This window comes from Halichoerus grypus, chromosome 7 (assembly GCF_964656455.1).
Source record: "Halichoerus grypus chromosome 7, mHalGry1.hap1.1, whole genome shotgun sequence".
NCBI lineage: Eukaryota > Metazoa > Chordata > Mammalia > Carnivora > Phocidae > Halichoerus > Halichoerus grypus.
The window spans coordinates 24,131,923-24,153,994 of record NC_135718.1 but is presented as its reverse complement, the minus strand read 5'-3'; the positions used below and the strand labels follow the sequence as shown (position 1 = coordinate 24,153,994).

Below are 22,072 nucleotides of genomic sequence, written 5' to 3'. Positions count from 1 at the left end.
AAGCTGACTTGGCCGCATTGGCTGCACGGTTTTCTTTTCTGTTCTTTTACTTTTAAAATAGTAGCCCATATGCTTGTTGCCGCCAGCCTCTCCCCCAGAAGCTCACTAGAGGAGTGGGAGCTTGGTGGGTGCATAAAAGTATACCGTATTCTCAACTCAACTCTGGAAGTTGTCATGGAGAGAGTGGCCCAGGCGAACAACCAGGGTTATAGCAGATGAAGATGGGGTGTTCTGGACGTGCCCACACGGAGCTCTTCTGGACGACTATCAGGATAGGACAAGAGCCCCTGTGTAGTTGAGGGGCTCAGACCAGGAGTCAGGTCCAGACATAGACCCAGCTACGTCTTAGAAGTTGAAGATGGAGGGTATCCAGCCTGCCAGTCAGCATTGGGTACCTGGGGAGTAGCATGAGTGGTTGGCAGCTGGGATTCTCAGCTAGACAACAAGTGGGTCCCTGGGCAGGTGGGGGAGCCATGGAGCGTGTGACCCACAGTTGTACATATGGGAAAACCAGTTAGCATTAGTGGGGCCAGGATTCAGGGCCCCAGATGCTGAGTTCAGATGCTCTGGAATTCAGGACTTTGGAATCAGAGATAGCTGGGACGAGACTGGTCAGAAGCTCTGGACTTAGGCCCTGGGAATGAAATTGTTGGAGCTGGAGAGTAAGGCAGTGTCTACGGCCTTTTTGGAGAAAATTTTGTCAATAACCAGCAAAGTAGAAGTTATGCATAGAGTATGTAGCAGTAATTGCACATTAGGATGTCTCCCCTGAAACTTTTCTTCATAAATATGTGAGAAGCCATGGATAAGAATGTTCGCTGAGACATTGCTTACTATCGCAGATTTTAAAGGAAAAAAAAACAAAATATTTATTAGTGGTTGAAAGGATAAACAGTAGTTTATTCATATGCTATAATGCTCTACAGCAGTTAAAAATGGATGAATTTGGCGCAGCTGGGTGGCTCAGTTGGTTAAGTATCTGACTCTTGATTTTGGCTCAGGTCAAGATCTCAGGGTCATGAGATCGAGCCCTGTTTCGGGGGCTTGGGATTTTCTCTCTCCCTCTCCCTCTGCCCTTTGGGATTCTCTCTCTCCCTTTCCTTCTGCTCCCTCCCCTGCTTGTATGCTCTCTCTCTCTCAAATAAACAAATCTTTTTTATTAAAAAAAGGTTGAATTATGGCTAGGTGTGTCAACATGGATAAATCCCGAAACTTGAATGTCGGGCAAAATAAGCAAGCTGCAGGACAAACGTCCTGTATGAGGCTTATGTAAATGTGAAAAACTCCTAAAGATTCTGTGTTGTTTATGAACACAAATACCTGTTAAATATAGTAGTGGGCATATGATTGGCATCTCGTATTTTTCTGTGTGCTGGAGATGATGCATTAAAAAGACAGGAAGAAAGATCCAGAGAACATAGTGGAATAGCCTGCTGGACGTGGGTAACCTAAGCCAAAGCACAGAAGCCAAAAGCCTGTGGCCTTGCGCCTCTCACCTCTTGCCTTCCAGGTTAGCTGTGTGTTCGGAGTGATTCAAAATGGTAACCGACCTCGTGCCAGGCTCATGGCAGGTGCTCGATACATATGTGTGATGTTCCTGGATTTCTGGACATTTTGGTGTTGGGAGCCTAGTGCCAAGATTTGAGAGGCTTGCTTTGAAATACGAGAAAGGAGCCTGTTTCCTCCAAGTGACCCCACTGGAGGGGTCTGGAGTGACAAGGTGGTTCTTTTAAAAATGAGTTCTGCAGGTGCAGCTGTCTCTGGCAATGGGGCTGAACCCTCTCTGCAAGCTGCCCCTCACCCCAGGCAAAGGGGGCCCCCAGAGCTCTGTGGTCAATGTGGTGTGCAGCATCCATGCTGGAAAGGACAGAGTCCGGGGCACCTTTCATCCCACAGGTGTTCTGGCTCCGTGAGGTGTCTTCAGTGAGCAAGACCTTTTCAGTCAGCCTGAATGAGCAGAGGAAGCTAACATGTGGAGAAGCCTTTGTAGGCAAGTCCCTACTCTGGGAGAAGCAGCCACTCTTGGGGAAGAGCAGAGTTGCTGTGAATCTTTAGTGCAGCCCGTAGAAAGAGAGACCATGTGTGGTGCTAAGCAGACTACCTTTGATAAGGCTTATTTGGATTCTAGAAGGAAGTTTGTTGTGACATCAGTCATGCAGGGAGCCCTGAGAATTTAGCTCTTCATAAAAGTAAGATGTTTGCTATGTATAGAGTGAGGAAAATTCACTGGTTGGAAAACAGCTTAGCTCCATGTTGGTGGCATAAGGATATTTAAGGTCCAGACGGGGCCTTATGATTTGGGGAGGTAAGCCTCTTGTGTTGATGCTAGAATAGGGCTTGACAGACTCTCTTCTTGGCCAAACTCTAGTCGGGACCCTCTGAGCTCTTTGTCAAGTAGGCTCTGCCCTTGGGTGTGTCCTCAAAAGCACAGTTTTACCAAGAATCCTGCTAAGTCAGTTTAGCCAGAATCCCCTGCCCTCAATATCTGACTGATCTCCTCATCCCCTACCATGCCCCTAGGTGATGTCTCATTACCCTGACCTACCTTCGGTAAGAATCCCATTAGGTCAGTTTATAAAGGAATTACTCTACCCTCTAGTAATGTTCCATCCGCTCACCCCACCCTTCTCTTTGGCTAGAAATTACTTGCTTTTCATTGTATTCAGAGTTGAGCCCAGTCTCTCTCATTGGAAAACCCCATTGCAGTGGTCTCTATACGTATTGCCTTTGTCCTGAATGAAGTCTGTTAAAATGAAGTCAATTTAACAATGTCAGGATAATTTTTTTCTTTAACAGGTGTAAGGAATTGGCTTGTCCAGGGTAGCACTTTGCGTATGTTTCAGAGTCTGGATTTCTAGACTCCAGGTTCAATGTTCTTTCTCCATACCATGCTATCTTTATGTCTTCAACAGCGCAGAACCAAGAAGTGATTCATCCTATAAAACATCTTATTTGGACTAATAAAAGTATGCAACTGCCTCTAGAGATTAGGCTTTCTCCTTCCCTGCCCTGGAGAGGATAGGAGCTTGGGGTGATTGGTCACTTAACCCTGATGCTAGTGTGAGTGAACCGCAGATCCTTCCCTGGCACCAAATGCTGCTAGACCTTTCCACGTGTGCCAGCATCCAACTAGATGAGGTGTGTTTCCTAGGTGTGACTATGTGTTGAATGGCCACTAGACATTAGCAGCTGGTCAAGAACTTGACCAGCCAAGAACATGAATGACCATTCATTCATTCTTACAAATGAAGACAAAGCAAAGTGGAATAATACACAAACCAGTACATTCAGCACTTGCTTTGCATCAGACATGGTACAAGGCATTGGGGCTGTTAGAAGAAATGGCTCTTGCCGTTAGGGAACTATAGTCAAAGAGGAGATCCCAGAATAAAAATAGTATGAGAAACAATAGGATAAATGCTAACATAGAAATATATATAAGGGAATGCAAAGGAAATCATGATTAATTTCCCAGTGGGGAAGCTGGGGGGAGGGTGATATTGGTGCTGTCAAGGTTGAAGAGAAATGTCCCAAGCAGAGGAAATAGCACAGGGATGGTTCAGACAAAGGAATACTTGTAGAAATGAGGGCAGTGAAAACACAGGACATTCAGGAAAGTTTGGTGAGGCTGGAGAGAAAGGGGCAGGGAATAGGTGGCTGGAAATGGGTCTAGTGGGGAAGACTGAAGCCATATTTGACAAGACTAAGCTTGGAAGCTACAACCTCATTGTGTGTAGGCCAACCCAGAGGTTGAAATATGGCCTGATGACAGCGTGGAGGATGGCGGGAGGGGGAGAAGGCTGGAAGAAGAGCATCCAGTTGGGGGACTATTGCAAAAAATAATGATGCATGAGCCACAGCATTGGTGTGAAGATGGAAAGACCAGGGGTCCAAGTTATTTAGGAGATAGAATCATTAAGTCTTGGGAGACTGAGCTGGGTTGGAGAGATAAAGGCAACAAGCAAGATTGGGAGTGATTCCCTGTGCTGAAAGGTAGAGAGGAGACTGAAGATAAGAAGTCAATTTTGGGGGGCTGGTTATAAAAGTTACCATAGACACTGACCATGTGGAGCCAGTAGCCTAGGGAGAGATTTGAAATACCGATGTTTGTTTATTCAGTAAACATGCTGATTGTGTATGATGTGTACAGCCTGGTTTTCTACATTTTGGGGAAAGGAGAAGTGAATGTCCTTTTTATTTATATATATATATATATATTAACATTTCATTGTACCTACATCCTGTCAGGAGGTTTCTCATGTGTCATATTTTTGCATCCTTACAAATAAATGCCTTGTGAGATTAAATTTCCCTGATTTTTCCAGTCAAGAAACCTGAGGCTCTAACAGGTTAAGTAATTTGCACCTGGTTATGCAACCAGAGAGCTGCGGATCTAGCAATGAAATAGAGATTTTGTGGGGTCCCTGGGTGGCACAGTTGGTTAAGTGTCTGCCTTCGGCTCAGGTCATGATCCCAGGGTTCTGGGCTCGAGTCCCTCAGTGGGCTCCCTGCTCAGCGGGGAGTCTGCTTCTCCCTGTCCTTCTGCCCCTCCCCCTGCTTGTGCTTTTTCACGCTCTCTCTCTCTGTTAAATAAATAAATAAAATCTTAAAAAAAAAAAGAAATAGAGATTTTGCTACATCCCAAAGTTCATGTTCTTTGGTCTCACTGTAGTGTTCTCTGAGCTCCCTTGTCCTTCGGGAGCTGATGTTGTGCTAGGGGGACCAGAACTTAAAGAAACTCATCACGACGATATCACAGGGCCAAAATGAGGCACGTGCAGTGTGCTTTGGGCGCACTGTGGGCTGGGGAAGCTTGTTTCAGGGCAGAGAGGGGGTGAGGGTGACTGGGAAGAGGGCTAGTGGAGCTTTCACAGAGGTGAGCATGGGCATCTCAGCTGGCGTGGGGACATGGAATTTGCTCGATCAGGTGGTGTGGGGATAACTCTTAAAGGTCATCACACACTACAGGCTTTGGCGACCAGGCTTGTAAAACTAAACTGTGGGCCAGGGTGGGAGCAGATTCTGGGGAGAAGGTGGGTGAAGAATCTGGGAAAAGGTAGGAGTAGGCAGGCATTTAGTTACTAGGGGAGCACCCAGGCAGAGCTGGACCCTGAGATCTGAGGCAGAATGCAGACACCCATGAGGTCGGGTGACCACAGAGAAACTACGCTGACCTTGGACTTTCTAAAGCCTGGGTGGGAGAAGTTTCATGATCTAGCCAGAGAAGGCAATGGGGGAAAGATGGGGTGCGGAGCGGTTGATACTGGTGGTTTGAAAAGGGAGGGGGGTAGGTGTGGAGTGGGGTTGGGGAGTGAGGCACAAAGTGTGGCAGCAAGGCTGGGGTCTACCTGTGAGCCACCTGCTCTCCTTCCTCCACCATGGAAAGGCGGGATGGAGAGGAGGGGGCCTATGGCTTCACCTGACTTTGCTCTCTGAGTCCTGACTTGTGGTTTTGGTATAAGGTCAGAACCCTGGAAATTAGGCCCAGAGGACAAGCAGGTAGCCAGCAGGATAACTGGGATGATGAACTGTTAGCGGCACTTCCTAGCACCAGCTTTTGGCCCTAACACACCATGGCTGCTCTGTAAAGCATCCCACCCTCTCCCAGCTGTGGCCTGACGCGGCTGCCGGACCCTCCAAGCTCCTGCCTATGGGTCTTCCTTCCACCCCGGGGGTCCCCAGCCTTGGGCCCAGTGGAGGCGGCGTGAGGTTGGCTGGACTCCGGCGACCTCCGGAGACAGTCTGGCCTCTCGCACAGCTCCCGGCCGGGACTCGGGTCCCTTCACGGCAGCACGCCGAGGCCCCCGGGCTGAACCCCAGGCAGGCGGTCCCCAGCAACAGCTTTCACAGACAGACAGCCTCCCAAAGGGCGAAAAAGCAGGGCTCCGGGAAAGGCCGGGAGCAAAGGGGAGTGAGCTTAGGTAGTAAGTAGGTGCGCTAGTCTAATTGCTCTTCAGAAATTAATGGGGCCTTTTATCTCTGAATCACTCCTGTGATTTGGGAACAAAGGTGCACGTTGAAGGAGAGCTTGGCTCCTCTCTGAACACAATCCCCCATTTGGTAAAAAAATCTCTCCCTTTCTTTCTCTCTAACCTGCAGATCAACGGATTATGGCACCACCTACGAGAAGCTGAATGACAAAGTGGGTTTGAAGACTGTCCTCAGTTACCTCTATGTCAATCCCACCAACAAAAGGAAGGTAAGACTAAGGGTCAGGGGTCCTGAGCACTCCCCGCGGGGTAGCAGGGCTGCCAGGGGCCAGGCGAGAAGAACAGTGACAGGCCTTCTTTCTAGGCCAGGAACATCACAGACACTGTTTGTCATTGTAACAACTGCCTCGACACTAGTAGTAGCAATAATAATAATAATTTTGACAACAACAGTAAAATGATGTACCTAGTAAGGTGTTCCTCTGTGCTAGGGATGCCGTATCTCATTTATCCTCACAGGGAATCTGTGGGCTAGAAGTTACTGTTGTCCCCATTTTACAGGTGAGGAAACTCAAGGTCAGAGAGATAGTAGGTTTCTAGCCCAAAGGCAGACAGTGGTAAGTAATAGATCCGTGATTTGAGAGTAGCTCTGCTTGTCTCTGGAGTTGAGTTCTTCCACAGCCTCGTTCTTCTTGCTGGTCTGTTTTCCGAGAGCTCCTTGTAAAGAGGGAGTCTGTTTCTGCCAAGGGAAGGATGCTTCTGGCCCCTCTGCTCTCTGACTTTCCAACTGACTTAATAGCCAGGATGTAGAGGAAATCATAGAAGGCCAGACTGCGGTCATGGAGGCCCGCTGGGAGGAGGGGCCCAGGAGTCCACAGAATGATGGACTGTTTTAGAAAATAAATACCGTATAGTATGTGGGCTCTGGGGTGGGGTCATCTATCTGCAGCCAGGAAGGCATGGCTATTTAGAAACTTAGGCAGGCCTAGCCCCTAGAAACAAACCAGGAATCTAAAAGGCCATGTTCGTGTTTCTCAGAGTCTGACAATGGCACTCCCTAGCTTTCCTCTTGTGATCTGATTTGCATTCCCCTATAGGTTTCTAGCCACTTCTTTTGTGAGAATAAGTGCAGGAGTGAGCTTCAACCCACTGTGCAGATGTCCCTGACCTCTGAGTCCAACCTGGTGGAGTCCAAGCTGGGATGATGATTATTTATGCCGCTCAAAGCAGAACAGCTTTGACTCAGACCCATAGCAGGAGTGCTCACAGCCCCCTGTCTTCTCATTCCCACCTCTGCCACCCCACTCCCCAGCAAAGGGAGGAAGCAGAATGGGTGACTCCTGGTTTAGTATTGGTGATGGATGCCCAGTGATCTAGCTATGAGGCTCCAGACCTGAGACTATACCCACCAGTCAAGTGCCAGAACCTGGATGATCATCAGGATGGGTGTTTGGATACCTGTTACTCAGGTGCAGTAGTTTCTCTTTGCTTTGTTCCAAACTGCTGTCATCTCCATAGTTTTCAGTATTGTCATGTGACTTGTTGGATGTCAGAGCTGGAAGGGATCATAGATTTTATCTATAATAGCAGTTATTATTAGTTCTTGAACTTCAGTGCTTTTGCAGAAGTGAGTAAAGCTCTAGATCTCTTCTCTGGAAACATGCCCCTGCCCACAGAACTGGAAAACAGTTTTTAGCAGCTTGTCAACAGCTGGAATCCCACGCACAGATCCAGGATGTCCATGGAGTCTCAGTTAAGAATCCTTTATCTGTACCAATAACCTCATGTTACAGAGGAGAAAACAGAAGCCAAAAAAAGCCCACAGAGCCAGAGAGGTGAGAGGTCAGGACTCTTGGTTCTCAGTCCAGATTTCTTGGCTCCAGACCACACTTTGCATCTTTTCCTCCTATACAATCACAGCCTAGTAGTTTACAATGTACAGTCTAGTCCTGTCTTGGAAGCTTGAGGCAGTTGCTTCTTGACCCAGAGGAAATCTTAGGTGCCACGTCCATGATGGACCCATGATAAACCTGGACTGAATGCAATCAGCAATGGTCTGTCGCAATCCTTCCTCTGCCCTGCCCACTTCATTAAGAAGGAAGCTGAGGTCCACCGAGGACAGATGGGTCCACCCATGTCACTGAGCTGGTTGGTGGCAGCATTGCCAGTTGGTCTTATGACTCTCAGTATAAAGCTTTTTCCATCCTATGCAAGTAACTTGGGGTCGGATGGAATCATGTCTTGGGGTGTATGCACTGTGGGAGAAGCAGGTTTTTGACGTGTGGCAGACACCCTTTAGCGCTGATCTTTGACCTTTGACCACAACAAAGTTAATCGTATTTTCTTGTAGATGGTAGGTCAGCTGTCTTTCTCCCAAGTGGGATATAAAGGGTCACACCGGTTGGCATCCATTTTGGTGGTCATCTGTCATGTCTGTTTCCTGTTGGGCTTCTACTCATAATCATGTCTCCTTTTTTTTAAATAATGATGTCTCCTTTGGTCTTTTGCTCTTTTTCTCTACCCCTGACCTCTTTATCTCTCCTTGGTATAACCTAGAGGTGATTAGAAATGCAGGAGGGTTGTTCAGGTGGCTCAGTCGGTTAAGTGTCTGACTCTTCGTTTCAGATCCTGATCTCAGGGTCATGGGATTGAGCCCGACATCAGGCCCCACACTCAGTACGGAGTCTGCTTGTCCCTCTCTCTCTGCCCCCCCGCCACACTTTCTATCTCTTTCTAAAATAAATAAATGAAGCCTTAAACAAAAAGTGCAGAAACAAAGGGTTGGTTAATGCAGATGCTGAGGGTCAGAAAGAACAGGAAGCTGGGATTGAGAGACCACTGGTGCAGAAATTCTGTCTCCATTTCTCCTTCCTAGAAGTAATATCCACCCCATGGGCTCTCTGGAGCAGTTCCTCATGGGAATTAATCCCCACTTAACAAAAGTTGAGCCTATTCTGTCTTCTCTGAGAAACACCATCAAAGCACAGTTAACTCCTACTTAAGAGTCACTGCTTCCCAGAAAGTTAAAAGCATAGACAGTTTTTTTTCCTCACTCAGATTGGGGAAAGACAAATGACAGGTATTGCCATGGTTTTATTTATTTTCTTTAATAGCAGTAGAAATTCATAAGGAGACTGTGTGATCCTGAAGTGCTTTCTGAATCATCCAAGGAAAAATGAAATTAGATTCTGTTTCATTTTATGGTAAATGTTTTTGATTGTCTTCTGAGCCTCTGGATGCTGACAATTCACAAATACTCTACATGGTGACTTTTCTTTTAACCAGAATATTCAGTTTACTAGAACTACCCTTATCCAGCCCCATAGGCAAAATGACATTTAGAGATAAATGAAAATACTCTGGTTTGTTTCTTTATTGCTTAGTGCTCTGGGTCATTATGACCTTGTAATTCAACTTTTTTGTTTCCTTCTTAACTATGTCTTAAAGTTTAAACCTGTGGTCTCTGGATTCTCATCTCCGCTTGCATTAGGCAAGATCTTCTGATCCTCCAGCACCCAAATTATCTGTAGCTGCCCATGTTCATTGACATGTGAAAAATCCAGCAGATTTTCAGTTAATCTTGCGGGAACACTTGCTTTTTACTTAATGAGTTATTTATTTAACAGATGGCTACTACTTTCCTTGTAGGCTGTGAGAACATCAGAGATCTGTGGCCCCTGGCAAAACAGTAAATTGTGCATGCATTTATATAGTAGTTGGTTTTCTAATGCTTTTTTGACAACATAAAATCTTCAAATGCGGATAGCCAATAAACCATTAGGTTCAAAGTAGAAGTGTTAACATGTGTATATCCTTCTACCAGTAGGTCTTAGCATTAATTGAACACCTACTATGCTAGGCTGCCTTTTAGGAGCTTAATCTATTTAACCTCCAAACCTCCCAGCCATGAGAAGGCAGGTGAGATAAGGAAATGGCTCTGTGTCGATTACCCCAAGGCTGTATTACTTGTAAATGGTGAGTCTGCAACAACTTTCCCGGCGTCCGTGAGGGAAATGAATGACAGATTCGTCAGGATACATCCAGTGATGCTGGACTCCCTAAAGGAAGTTGAGATTTGCACTAGCTGTGTTTACTGGTCTTTCCTAAATGAGAGTATTGATATGAAATGCTGGGAGCTACTCCAGTTGAAGTTGTTCTAGACTCTCCTATGACGTGGTGGCATCAGCAATATTTTAAAGACCTTGACCTGCCCTGACTGTATTTGATGTGAATTTTACATCCCTCCCTGTTTGCCTTTCTCCAGCCATTGGCCAAATAGTTCATTACCCAGGTGATGTCTGAGCCTGGCAATTTGCACATGAAGAGCAGTGTGTTCCTTCTTGAAGCAGGCGTGTGTGAGGTTTGTGTCCCTGAGGAGGAGCTCTGCTGGGGGCGGGGGCGGGGGTCTGAGTTCCCTCTCACAGCTTCTTCTGCTCACAGGAGACAAACGTCCCTGGGTTCCTAGAACTCACTGTCCGCCAGTGCTTGCCCTCTCTGGTCCATGCAGAATGGCCCGCGCCAAGGTCAATCTTGCATTTAGCAGATCTGTGCTTTGTACAATACAAACATGCTGAAGGCTTTGTGCCCCAACAAGAGAGGGGTTTGGCTCCTACGTGTGCCTATTTGAGAACAATTCTTTAGGTGGATAGGGAAATACAGGCATGCTATGCCCAAATTGCTCTGGCTCAAAAGTGGCTGCCACCTGCAGATTTGGAAAGAGTGCTTTGGAAATGGCAGAGAGCATAGGAAGGTCTGCTAGGGAGTGTGGCTAAATTACTGCAGAGTAGAGGTGGGTGTGCCTGTGCGTGTGTGTGTGCGTGCGTGCATGCGTGTGTGCGTGTGTGCGTGCGTGCGTGCATGTGTGTGTGCGTGCGTACGTGCGTGCGGTGTGTGGGGAGGCTGTACAGTCTGATACCAGAATAGGGTAATTCCTTCTTCTCATTGAGCTCCTCGCAAGTCCCAAGTCCTGGGCTGAACTCACTTCTATACCCTATTCTAAGTTTCAGTCCTAATCCCCTGAGCCTGGTACTTTTATTCCCATCTGACAGGTGAGGAAACTGAGGCTCAGACAGCTGAGCTGCTTGCTTTTTGTCAAGTAGCTAGCAAGAGCAGCCCAGGATCCCCCATTCACCTCTGTGTGACCACACAGACCATGCTGCGTGCTCTGATCCCTAGGCTGGCCGCCCTTGCACAGATAGAAAGACCAGGTGGGTGCAGTCAGCACCCTAATAGTACCTGCTGCTTGGGGTTTTCTGTCCATTAGTGGTAGAGAATTCACCGTTTCTTGGAAGAGGAGGGCAGTGTTAGATCTTCCCTTCCTAATTGATTTACCATTGAGGAGGATAATTACTTCCAGGCTCCCCTGCAGAAATACAGTGGGAACCACCAGTCGGATTTCTCTGACAAGCAAGCCACCTCTGTCAGGCTGTTGAAGAGGCGTAGTGAATGTGGTCGGATGTGGGTTATTCGCATATCATTCTCTTCATACAGCAGCATAACCCTGAGCTCCGTGACACTCGGGAACACCCCGAAATGAAACAAAACAGAGCATTTTAAACTACTGGCCTCCTGTGTTCCCTGACCATGTCTCCTGCGATTGTTGGAGGATCAGGGAAAGTCCACTTTCAATCCACAGATTGTAAAATCTCTTACACTGAAGCAAAGCAGTAACAATCATGAGAAGAAGGAGAATGTGGAGAGCTAATTTCAGGCTGTTAAGCAATCTGTTAAGTGTCTAGCTCTGAGCAAAGTCTTTTTGGAGGGGAGTTTCCTTCATTTAGAGATGCGCGGTCTGCTGGGGCAGGGACTGCCAGTGAGTGATGTGGGCCAGGCGGGGACTGCGGCGGCCGTTCCGGAAAGGAGCTTCTACGAATGTGCTCCAGATGACCGTGGGCCTGTGCGAATGGGGGCCTGTTGTGGCTGTGACATCACCGTCGTCAATTCCTGATTTGCTCTGCATATTTCCATATGAAACTTTCATATTTTGAAATGTTTCAGATGGGCTAGGATGTGGAGTTTGGAGTGTGGGGCCTGGCAGGCTGTCCCAAATTCATTTCGCTTCCTTGCATCCACGTGGCTTCCTGCGCCATATTCTGAGTACCAAGTCGTTCTCCAGCCAAAAAGTTGGTATTTGTATGTGGCCTTTGGGGGCCACAGGATAAGGATAACAGTAGGTGCTCCTACTGAGGGCCCACAGTGATGCCTTAGTGGCCTGTGTGGGATATCAACTAAGTGAAATGTGGCTCACAAAGACTTCCCTTTTGACTCCAAGGAATCGCATAGTAGGTCCTGCTATGCAAAGGGACCTTTGGGGTCATTGAAGGAAAAGACCTTTAGAGTAGGAATAGAAGGGAGATCTCTGCTTTCTGGTCCTGGTTCTGCCCCTGGATAACTGTGTGTTCTTAAATAAGCCAGACCCCGCTCAGGGCCTCCGTTTCCCTGTCTGTATAATGGCAAGGTTGGCTTCTTGGAGGTTCCTTCCAGCTCAGGTTGTCTGGATGGCCACCATTTGGACAGTGCCTCTCAGAGGGCTACATCGTAATAGGTGACGATGCGTGGACTTTGGGCTCCATGCACAGCCATTTGGGTAGTCCTTGGAAGGTACGATCCCCATAGCTCTTGGCTATATGGACACAGGTTGGCCAGCTAAGCTCTTCCATCCAGGCTAGAAGCTTCTTTTCTGAAGTTACAGTTCCTTGGTCAGAAGGTGGATGCTTTCCTGTAACCCCCCGGCTCTGCCAGTTTAACTTCCGCGGGCTGGCTTCCAGCAGCATGAGATGGCGCAGCTTCACACGAGCGTCCCTGTCCCTGTCCCAGGCATGCATGCCCTCCTCTTGCAGGAGAGGGAACTAGAGGAGCTGTTGGAATGAATGGGCTCCGGCAGGCAGCCCGGGTGTGAGGACACGACGGTGATCGCGGGCAGTGCCCCAGCTTGGCTGCATCCCCCGCCGGGCCTCTCCTCGCTATGCACCCTGCTTTCTCCCTTCACACAATGCGCATAATCAGCCAGGTGTCCAAGAGCAAGTAAGACAAGTCCCTCCTTGGGCTGATACTCATTTCTGTTTCCAGCGGTGACAAGTGTCTGAGATACTAATGACGGTGGCATTGATAACACAATGACAACGATGAGCAGCTAGTGTTTTTTTGAGCATTAACTATGTGCCCCAAATTACCCCATGAATTGACTCATTACTACTTCACCAGCAACCCTGGGATATCGGTCCTATCATTCTTCCATTTACAAATGGCGAAAGTCTGGCGCGAAGAGGTCCGTGACCCGCTCGGGTTTGGTTGTTGATGGTCACTTGGTCTAGTGTGCTCACCTAATGCACTATTGCTCCTATTTAATTTTAGACTCACGAATGTTGGAGTGAAAAGGGCCCTCCAAGGCTGTCTGTGCAGGCTCTCAGCAGAAGAGGCCCCTTGGGGGCTTGTCCCAGGTCATGGAGTCAAGTGCGGCAGAACCAGGGCTGCAGCTGGGTCTACTGACTCCTAATCTGGTGGATCTGATGGCGAACCCTGGCTGCGAGTGGGTGCAAGTAGGGAACAGCTGGAAATGTGCTCCCCACCTGTCTCACTGAATGTGTGTTGTAGCTGTAGGGTCATACAAACATCCTTAGCTTCTCAGTTCTCTGGTCTCAAAGTCCAAAGGGTAGTTCCTGCTGGAATCCCATTTCAGATGAACCTACCTGAGAAACCAAGGGCCTGAAACCCAAACTGCCTTTTGCATGTTGGAAGACAGGATGTTTGAGTAGCGTGCTCACGGCTACATGGCTATCCAGGAAACGAGGGGCTGGTGCCCCTGGAGAAGAGATATCGGGGAAGGAACTAGGGTTTCTGGTCTAGGCCTTTCTCTTAGTTGCAGAGATTGGGAAAATCATTTAAATTCTCTAAGCCTCTGTTATTCCATCTGTAAAATGGGCATAAAAGATCATTTACATATGCCCTCCATTGGGAGCAAAACGAGGATAAAATGAGAAACATAACATTGACTTGGAGGAAATGAGCTACAGAAAGGGAAGAGAGGATTGTATCTGCTCAGATGGAGCGGGCATTATGATCACAGACTGGAATCAGCCTCCCTGCGCACCGGTTCCTTGGCTGTGCCCTGCTGCCCGTCGGGGCTGCCAAGCCTCCCCCTGCTGGGCTGCCTACTTCTCTGCTTCCTGGGGGAGAGGCTGCAGCCCCCAGAACCCTGGGTTTTCAAGGGCCCCACATCCTGCCCTGTCCAGGAGGCACACTGCCACCTTTCCCCCCCCGTAGTCTTCTTCCCTGTCTCTTAAAACCAAGCTTGCTGACAGCCTGAGGGAGAGGGATTTTTCTGCTGATGGAGAGAAATGGTCCCACTCTTGTTAATTCACAACCACCTCATTTTTCTTGCCTCATAAATTAACAGTTACCAAGAGGATAGAGCAGTGTTTATGGGAAAATGTGTGAAAGGAAGGAGTGAAAAAAGGAAAAAGAACAGATCTTGGACCAAACCTTCTTCCTTTATGGATTCCATGTCCAAACCTATTTCCTCTTATGATCCAGAGAGTAACCACCACCACCCCCACCCCCACCACCCCCACCCCCCCGAGAATGAAAGCATCAAACTCCGTTGGGGGCTGAGGAATGCAAATAAAGGAGAACTAAGGTGTCAGAAGAGGGTGGATGCATGAGGGGACAGGCCCTGGTTTACAGGTGTCCACCTGTCTTTGCAAGTGTGACTGGTGATGGAGTGGATGTGAAGTGTGGTTCAACTCAAACTAATCACTTAAAGGAAAGAGAATCTAAAGTAATTCTTGGAAATTCACTCTTTAGTCACAAAGTCCCTTTCTCAGCAAATACATGTATGTGGTTCCCCATATAAATTACTGCAGTGTGCTCTAGCCAATAATTTATTTAAAGGCTCATTAAAATGATTACTAGTTTTTTCTTTTGCATTTTATTTGAAAATGGGAAGAATATAAACCTATAGCCTGGCTTCTTTCCAAAGTGCCCTTTGGAGTTTGCATTGAGTATATCATTTTTTTTTTTTTAATAAAGATATGATTTGCAGTAAGATTGTTCAGGCATTTAAGAGGAATAATAAAAATTAACCACTTAACTGCACTTTTTAGTGGCTTGTGTTTGCCTAACCTATTTTTTTAAATTTGATTTTTATTGGATTTGCGTTTTATGTGTATGTGTGTGTGTACTTGTGCATCTGTGTGTTCAGAAGGTATCAACAAAGAGCATTAAGGAAACTTCAGAGTTAAGAAATAAGAAAAATAAAACCCTCTTCCTCTTCTGGGCAAACTCTGGTTTGGCATGAACTAAGGATCAAAGGAAAGCCTGTGTTCCCGGGTGGTCATAGGAGATGATGGTTCTGTTTTGCTGCCTGGCTTATCCCAGGGACCCTGGCTGACCACCGAAGTTACTCAGCGAAGCCTCTGAGGAGGGATTCCTTGCAGGGGGTCACTTGGTCTAGTGTGCTCACCTAACTCAGGGTACAGGCGAAGGCAGAGCCAGCAATAGGAATGGAAAGTCTAAGGACTCAACCCAAAGGAGAGGGCATTGAACTGGCGCAGGTAGGAGTCAGGTTGGGTACAAGAAAATAACATGATGGGCTGAAAAGGGCTCCCACACCAGGCCGGGATGACCTGTGGAGATGGTGGGGATTTTACATATGAAAGGCTGTTAAAAAACAGGAGATATCCCTATCTCGGGGTCTGAAGGGCTTAATAAAGCACCAAGCTTTGAGGAAGATATCATCCTGTGGCATAATCAGAACCAGTGAAGAGTAGAGGCAAAAACGGGCCGCCTTTGGAAGAAAGCTTGCAATTTGGAGAAGAAAGGGAGAACAAGGACAATCCATTAGGGGAGGCAGGCTGTGGGGGTTTTAACAGACATATCGGGTTTAGCAGTTGCAAGTCAAGAGAGAGACAGAGTGGGATTAAATATTGTAGACCCCCCAAAAATCTCAGGGATGGAGGTAGGACTCAGGGCGGGGGCATGGGGAGCCCCAGCAGACGTTTGAGCAGGGGCCGACAGGGTGAGAGCTGTCTGTGTGTGTACCGGAGGGCTGGCGAGAGCTGGTCGGTGGATGAGGTGCCCGTGTTAAGCATCGCACACCAGCTCTCCATCCTTGCCCTGCCCTCCCCAGACCTCTGGGTGTATTTTCTGAGCATCACAGGCAAGAGCAATTTTAACAAAGAGCTTGGGATGTAGGGTGATGTGTTCTTCCTAATGTTCTGACGCACAGTTATATAGCAAATGGATCTCGCTGCCCCTGAGGTAGAGATATCTGTAACAAAAACAACTACCACCACCACCAGTGAAAGAAATCACTCTGTTTTTTTCTTCCTTGGTGAGCTCAACCAAGCAGAGTGATTGCTGCCGGCATGCATGGCTCGCTCCCGGCCCGGCCCCCATTCCCGGCCCAAGGTCAGAATGACAGACGTCCGTACTCAGCGCACACTCGGTTGGTTAGCATGTCCGGGTGATGAGGGGCGAGCGTCCTGGGATCCTCGGGTCTGCCAAATGGCTCGGGGCAGGTCTGCAGCAAGGAAGCCCCGTCCCTGCCCGCTGGGGGTCTAAGAGGGCAGTGCAGAGTGAGCTGCTGACCTCAGTGACAAATGGAAGCCTCGCTTGGGCTGGCAGCTCCGTGTGGAGGCCCCCCCCCCCCCGGGCGGGGGGAGATGCAGACAGTCTGCCGTGCCATTGCGCAGCACGAGTCTAACTCTGAGAAATGGCTCGGGCTGTCTGAGGATGACCAAATAGAGGAAAGAAATGAGCCAGAGAGGAAGCAGCCACGAGAAATGTGCATGAGTATCTCCTGCCTTCCAGACGGAGAGGAAGATGTGTTCAGTTTAGGAACTTGCCACCTAATCCTGCTTCCTCCCTAGGGCCCAGCCGAGCAGTGTGACTGCAGAAGGGGGAGCTTCACAGCACAGCCTGAGCCTGACCAGCTGGGTGATCTCGCACGTGTCATTTCACTTCTCTGTACCTTCGTTTTCTCGTTGGTAAATGGGGCTCCCAATTTTATTTTATTCAATTTTAAGGATTAAATAACATCTGCATGCCGTGCACGGGTGCTTAACAGTGTGCCTTTCTTTCCCCCGGTTAAATGAGCCTCTTTGGCTTTGTCCCCTGCTCCATGATGCTTCTCACCCCCCGAGGACCCCGTGTCCATCTAGCTGACTTCACTATCCTGTGAAAGGGCATCTGTTTTCCTCCAACTAGCATGAGGCAAGGTCGTTCCAACTTCTAAAACAAAAACTTTCCCCCTCTGCGTCCCTCCTGTTTTTCTCTCTCCGGCCACCTGCCTGCCGTGTCTTCTTACCGAGGTACTGATTGTTTCTACCTCACTTAATGAAGTCTAAATTAAAAGTGATGGTTGCCAGCCCTGGGCAGTGTGTGCAAAGCAAGTCTCCACCCCTTATCACCCAAGCCCCATTAGGCAGCTGGAGCTGGTGGAGCTGGGATTCGGCTCCAGGGCTGCCTGACTTCAGAGCCCCGCACAGCCCCTCCAGCGTTGTACCCCCACGAAACACCACCGCCGTCTACGCAGACGCACATCCGGATGCATTGCTGCCTGTTGGGTGTAGAGGTGATCCTTCCTGACGACTGCGGATCTCCTTGCTGTGCGGCGCCAGGCCCAGGAAGCATGCGGGCACTGCAGGCCTGGAGCCCACACTGGCAGACATTGTGTTTCAGTGGGACACTCCTTTGGGACTGAGCTGGGAGAGGAGCCGGTGGTTGGCCCCTCAGAGACTGCAGTTACGGCAGCGGTGCTGGGTGCCCGTGGACACCCCGGGGATGCTTAGCCTGCTGCTCGACGTCAGGGACAGGGTCTTGGTCTGACTCGGGCATTAGGAAGACAAAAAATGCTGATGTTTATTGAGCACTTCCTGTGTGCCATGCTAATGGTTTTACATGAACATTCTTCTCACACACACAAATCTATAAGGTAACACAGTTATTCTCTCTGTTTTGGGGGGAGGGCATGGGGAGAGGGTGAGGATGACTGTTTTATGAGTGAGCAAGAGGGAGAGGGAGAGAGAAGAAGCAATGGGGGGGCATGGAGAGAGAGAGAGTGAGAGAGAGGACGAGCGCACTGAGGCAAAAACACTAGGTTCTCCTAGGTGGACAGTGGTCAAGCCAGGTTTTGAACCCACATTATCCAACTTTAAAACACAAGGTCTTAAGGCAGTGTTTTATTGGCCTTTCTGGGCTTAGATGGGCACCATGATCTTCTAGAACCTCCCTTTGCTATCTACGAAGGAGTGTAGATACGCAGAGGGATGTGTTTCCTTCTAGTTCAACAATGCCATGGTTCTGTGCTAAGAGGTTCTAAAGAATGTTCTCTGCTGAGGGGAGAAGTCAGAGGAGTGTAGGGCTGCTGAGTTTTCTTAAACATAAGACAAATGAGAGGCTGGGGTGGATGGGGGCAGTAAATAGCCTGTGGAAAGTGCCTTAGCATTCAGTAATTCACAAGAGCAAGCAGCAGGACCAAGCTCCGGCATTCCCATTTGGAAGCCCCCACAGGGCGGGGGCTGGCTGGGTTCCTGAAGGTCTCCTTCCACTTGGGCAAGGAGCCATTTTGTTCAGATCCTGACTCTACCTCTTAGCAGCTGGTGGCTTGCGCACATTATTAAATACTGCAAGCTTTTGTTTCCTTGTTGTTGCAACCAGAGTAATTTTCGTACCCAGCTCAGAGGCTGATAGAAGTATTAAATGAGAACTGTTTGCAAATGCTTTGCCAGTGACTGAGCCCTGGTCCCCAGTTTGTAAATACTGCTTATTATTACTCTTATCACTGCCCTAATTTCAAGACAACTGGCTCCTATGGGATAGCTTCATGTTGTGTCTGCCCATTTATGAATGGGCCCTCAGCCTAGCTGGGCACTCTTGGCCTCTCTCTCTCTCGGACTTCGGGTGCTCTGTTTGGAGATGAAGCTGGTCAGTGACTCAAAGGTTGTCTGGTTCAAGCCTCTCATTAAACTGCTGAAGAAACCAAGTCCCAGTTAGGGGAGGCACTTATCCAAGGTTACACAGGTACTTAATGGCAGAACTGTGGTTTTTGAAATCAGATTCCTGGCTCCAAGCCCAGTGCTCTTCCTGTGAAGTTCCATAGAAAGACACCGCATCGTGCAGGCAGACCTGGAAAGACACGTAGTTATGGAGGACGCTGATAACTAGGGGCTTTGCGACGCTCTCAGTCCTTGTCCAATAAACCTGGAGTTTCCAGGGCACTGGGATTAGAAGAGGCCAGGTCAATCTTTCAGACCAGTGGGGAGCCATGTGGTCATAGATAAGGCCCCCAAGGCTCAGGTGGACCCAGAGCAGCCAAAGGCAGCAAAATGAAAGAAGAATCTGAGTCACGACTGGACAAGGAGAGAAAAGGTTGAAATTGGAGAAGGTCTGTTAAAGTCCAAAGGGTGAGAAAAGGCTCCAGATGGGAGGACCAGGCAGAAGGGATGAGAGCAGGGAGAAGACAGGCCATGGAGTACAAGGTGGGCTTGGCCACAGGGACCTGCATTGAGACTGTGAGGTTATTGGCAGCCCATTTTTATAGGGTACCTTTCGCTTGTCGGGGGATGGTAACAGGGGAGGCACTTGACTGATTAAAGAAGTCAGCCTGGGCCAGACAAGAAGGACAGTCACATAAGAAGAGTAGCAGAGAGATAGGATGCAATTATCCAAAGTGGTCTTTGGCCTGAACCTCCCATCTTCAATCATCCCGGGGGAGGCAGTGACAGCAGAGATATGCATGGAAGCTTTCCTGACTCTGCTCTGGACCTTCGCAGAGGAGTGGGTTGATGTCAGAACAGCATCTTGCACACAGGTTAGCCCTGCAAAGCTGGCTTAGAATCATAAACTGCTGGTATCCTGGTCTCAGCTGCCCCACCTTGATCCCGAATCATGGAGCATCCACATTCGCTAGCTCAGAGCAGACCAGCCTCGCAGACGCAAGGTTGTAAAAAGTTATTTTTCTGGAAGACTCCCTCAGCATTAATGGCCGTGTGGCGTGGCTGTCTGGAGGAGCGGTCTTGCCTCAGCTGGACCCTAAGCCAAGTGTAAATGGTTTCGAGTACTCCCTGTCTCCCTCTTCTCTGGAGCAGCTATAACAATCATTTCTCTTTGGTCTCACAGATGCTTGCTTATGAACTTCTGCATGCCGAGTTTCCCCCTGGAGTCTTAGGGCAGGTACTTGGGACCCAGAGAAGAGTTAAGCTCAGCACCACTTGCTGTAACACACCTTTGTACAGATTTTCCCCCATAGGCACCAGGGAGCTCTTGGAAGTTTCTGAGTAAGGACGGGCCAGATCAAAGTGGTGATGCCTGACGGTAAGTGCAAAGTTCTATCACTTTTGGAGAGGATGAGTGTGGTGACGGTCTGCTTCCTCCCCACCTCCTTCTCCCTTACCGCCACTGGGTCCCTCTCAACTGTGTCAGTTCTGTGACCTTGGACAAGTTTTAAATGCTCCAGGCCTCAGGCACTTGTCCCTAAAATGGAAATTATCATACCTGCCTGTATCAGTTAGGATGCTTAGGCTCCAGGAGGCACAGAAAGCCCTGTCTTGCCCCGCTAAAGTGTGGGGGATTTATTGCTTCCTGTGATGACGTCTAAGGTAGGGTACTTTCCAGGTCGTTAATGCACCAGTGCCGTGACATCGTCAAGGGCCAGCTCCTTTTACTATTTCTGCTTTGCCATCTAGAGTGTTTGTCCTCGGGCTGCTTTCCTCATCTCGGGGGGAAGACGGTTGCAGTTCTAGAATCACATCCAGACATGAAAATGTCCAGAGGAAGAATAGGAGACAGCACATTTTCCGAATGAGGGACGTGCTGCCAGACCCTCCCAGCTCCCAGCAGCACATCCCTCGCCAGGACTGGGCAGACCCGGGCGGCCAGCGTGTGGCCGGCCGCCTCCGAGCACATGCCCACACGCAGGAGGCACCGCAACAGAATTTGTTAGGAGGAGAGAAGGAGAGGCGTGGGTCATAATGTCATATAGACATTAGCACCCTTCCTGCTCACCATCCTTCCCATCTTTATGTCCTGGCTCTCAGTGATGCGTGTCTACTCCACCTACCAAAATCTTACTCCTCTTATAAAGTTCAGCTTGTACCTTCCTTCCTCTGTGAGGTTTTCCCTGACACCCCAATATCTCACTTCCTTTTTTTCCCACATAGAACTTTTGCCTCCCATTCTTGAAACTCTGTAGGTGATCTGTGGATGGTCTGCATTATATAACTTGAGGAACCTTGAAAAATACTGAAACCCACTGCACTTCCTTCTGGAGATTCTGATTCTATAGGTCTGGGGAATTTTGGGGATATGTATTAAACAAAAAAAGTCTCCTAGGCATTCTTGATGGAAAGCAAGGTTTGGAAATAATTTCTGGAACTTAACATCAGCGCTTCATCACCCACTGTGAAGGTGGTGGGTAAGTTTTCAAGTCTTGTCCCTGGACGGAGAGCGGGAACCCTATCTCATATATTTTTTGGGTGCTGCTTAACACACAGCCTGGGCACGTATGTGCTATGACTAGTTTTTAAAGTGTGTTTTCACAGAGCATTTTGAGTGAGAGGAGTTTTAAAAAAAAATTCCAGAGTTGTTCTAGATGTGTGGGTAAGCGTACTCCTTTCATCTCTACCTCTAGTATTCCAAGACTCACAACCAGAAGAGGCTTGCTGATGTGTCCCTCTGCCCTCCCTGCCTGAGGGATAGGTGGATGTGCCGGCTCACGCCCAGTTCCAGTCTCCCCGCTCAGTGCTCCTCTCCTCCTTTCAGAATCATAATCAATTGAGAAGGTCTGGCTGCGCTTTCCTTCACAACAGCAGAGGCGGAAGAAGTCAAAATTGACTTCACATTATCTCTGGAAACAGCCGGTGCTGGGAAGGGGCACTTTACACTGCTTCTTTGTCACCAGTAATAATCTCTGCAGCGTGTGACGGCGTTTTGGGTTGGAGTTCCAGGGAGCTGATGGGGATCCTGAGCAGCAGAGCTGTCTGCTCCATGAGCGTCCTCCCCATGACTGGGGTGCATGCTGGTTTGCTTTGAGCACTGAGGGGGACTATGAAGGAAGAGCCGATACCAGCCCATAGCATACTCACAGGGTGCTGGGGTCGGGACTGTCTTTACAGGCATGATATGATTAATCCCTAAAACAGCCC

At 48.6% G+C, this 22,072-nt stretch overlaps 1 protein-coding gene across 1 annotated transcript in view; it reads left to right on the top strand.

Moving 5' to 3' along the window:
* SORCS3 (sortilin related VPS10 domain containing receptor 3) overlaps positions 1 to 22,072 on the top strand; it is a 578,941-nt gene that overhangs the window by 243,276 nt on the left and 313,593 nt on the right. Inside the window, exon 3 of the mRNA XM_078077136.1 lies at positions 6,100 to 6,199. Within this exon, the coding sequence (XP_077933262.1) occupies positions 6,100 to 6,199 (100 nt within the window). The remainder of the gene's footprint in view (positions 1 to 6,099; positions 6,200 to 22,072) is intronic.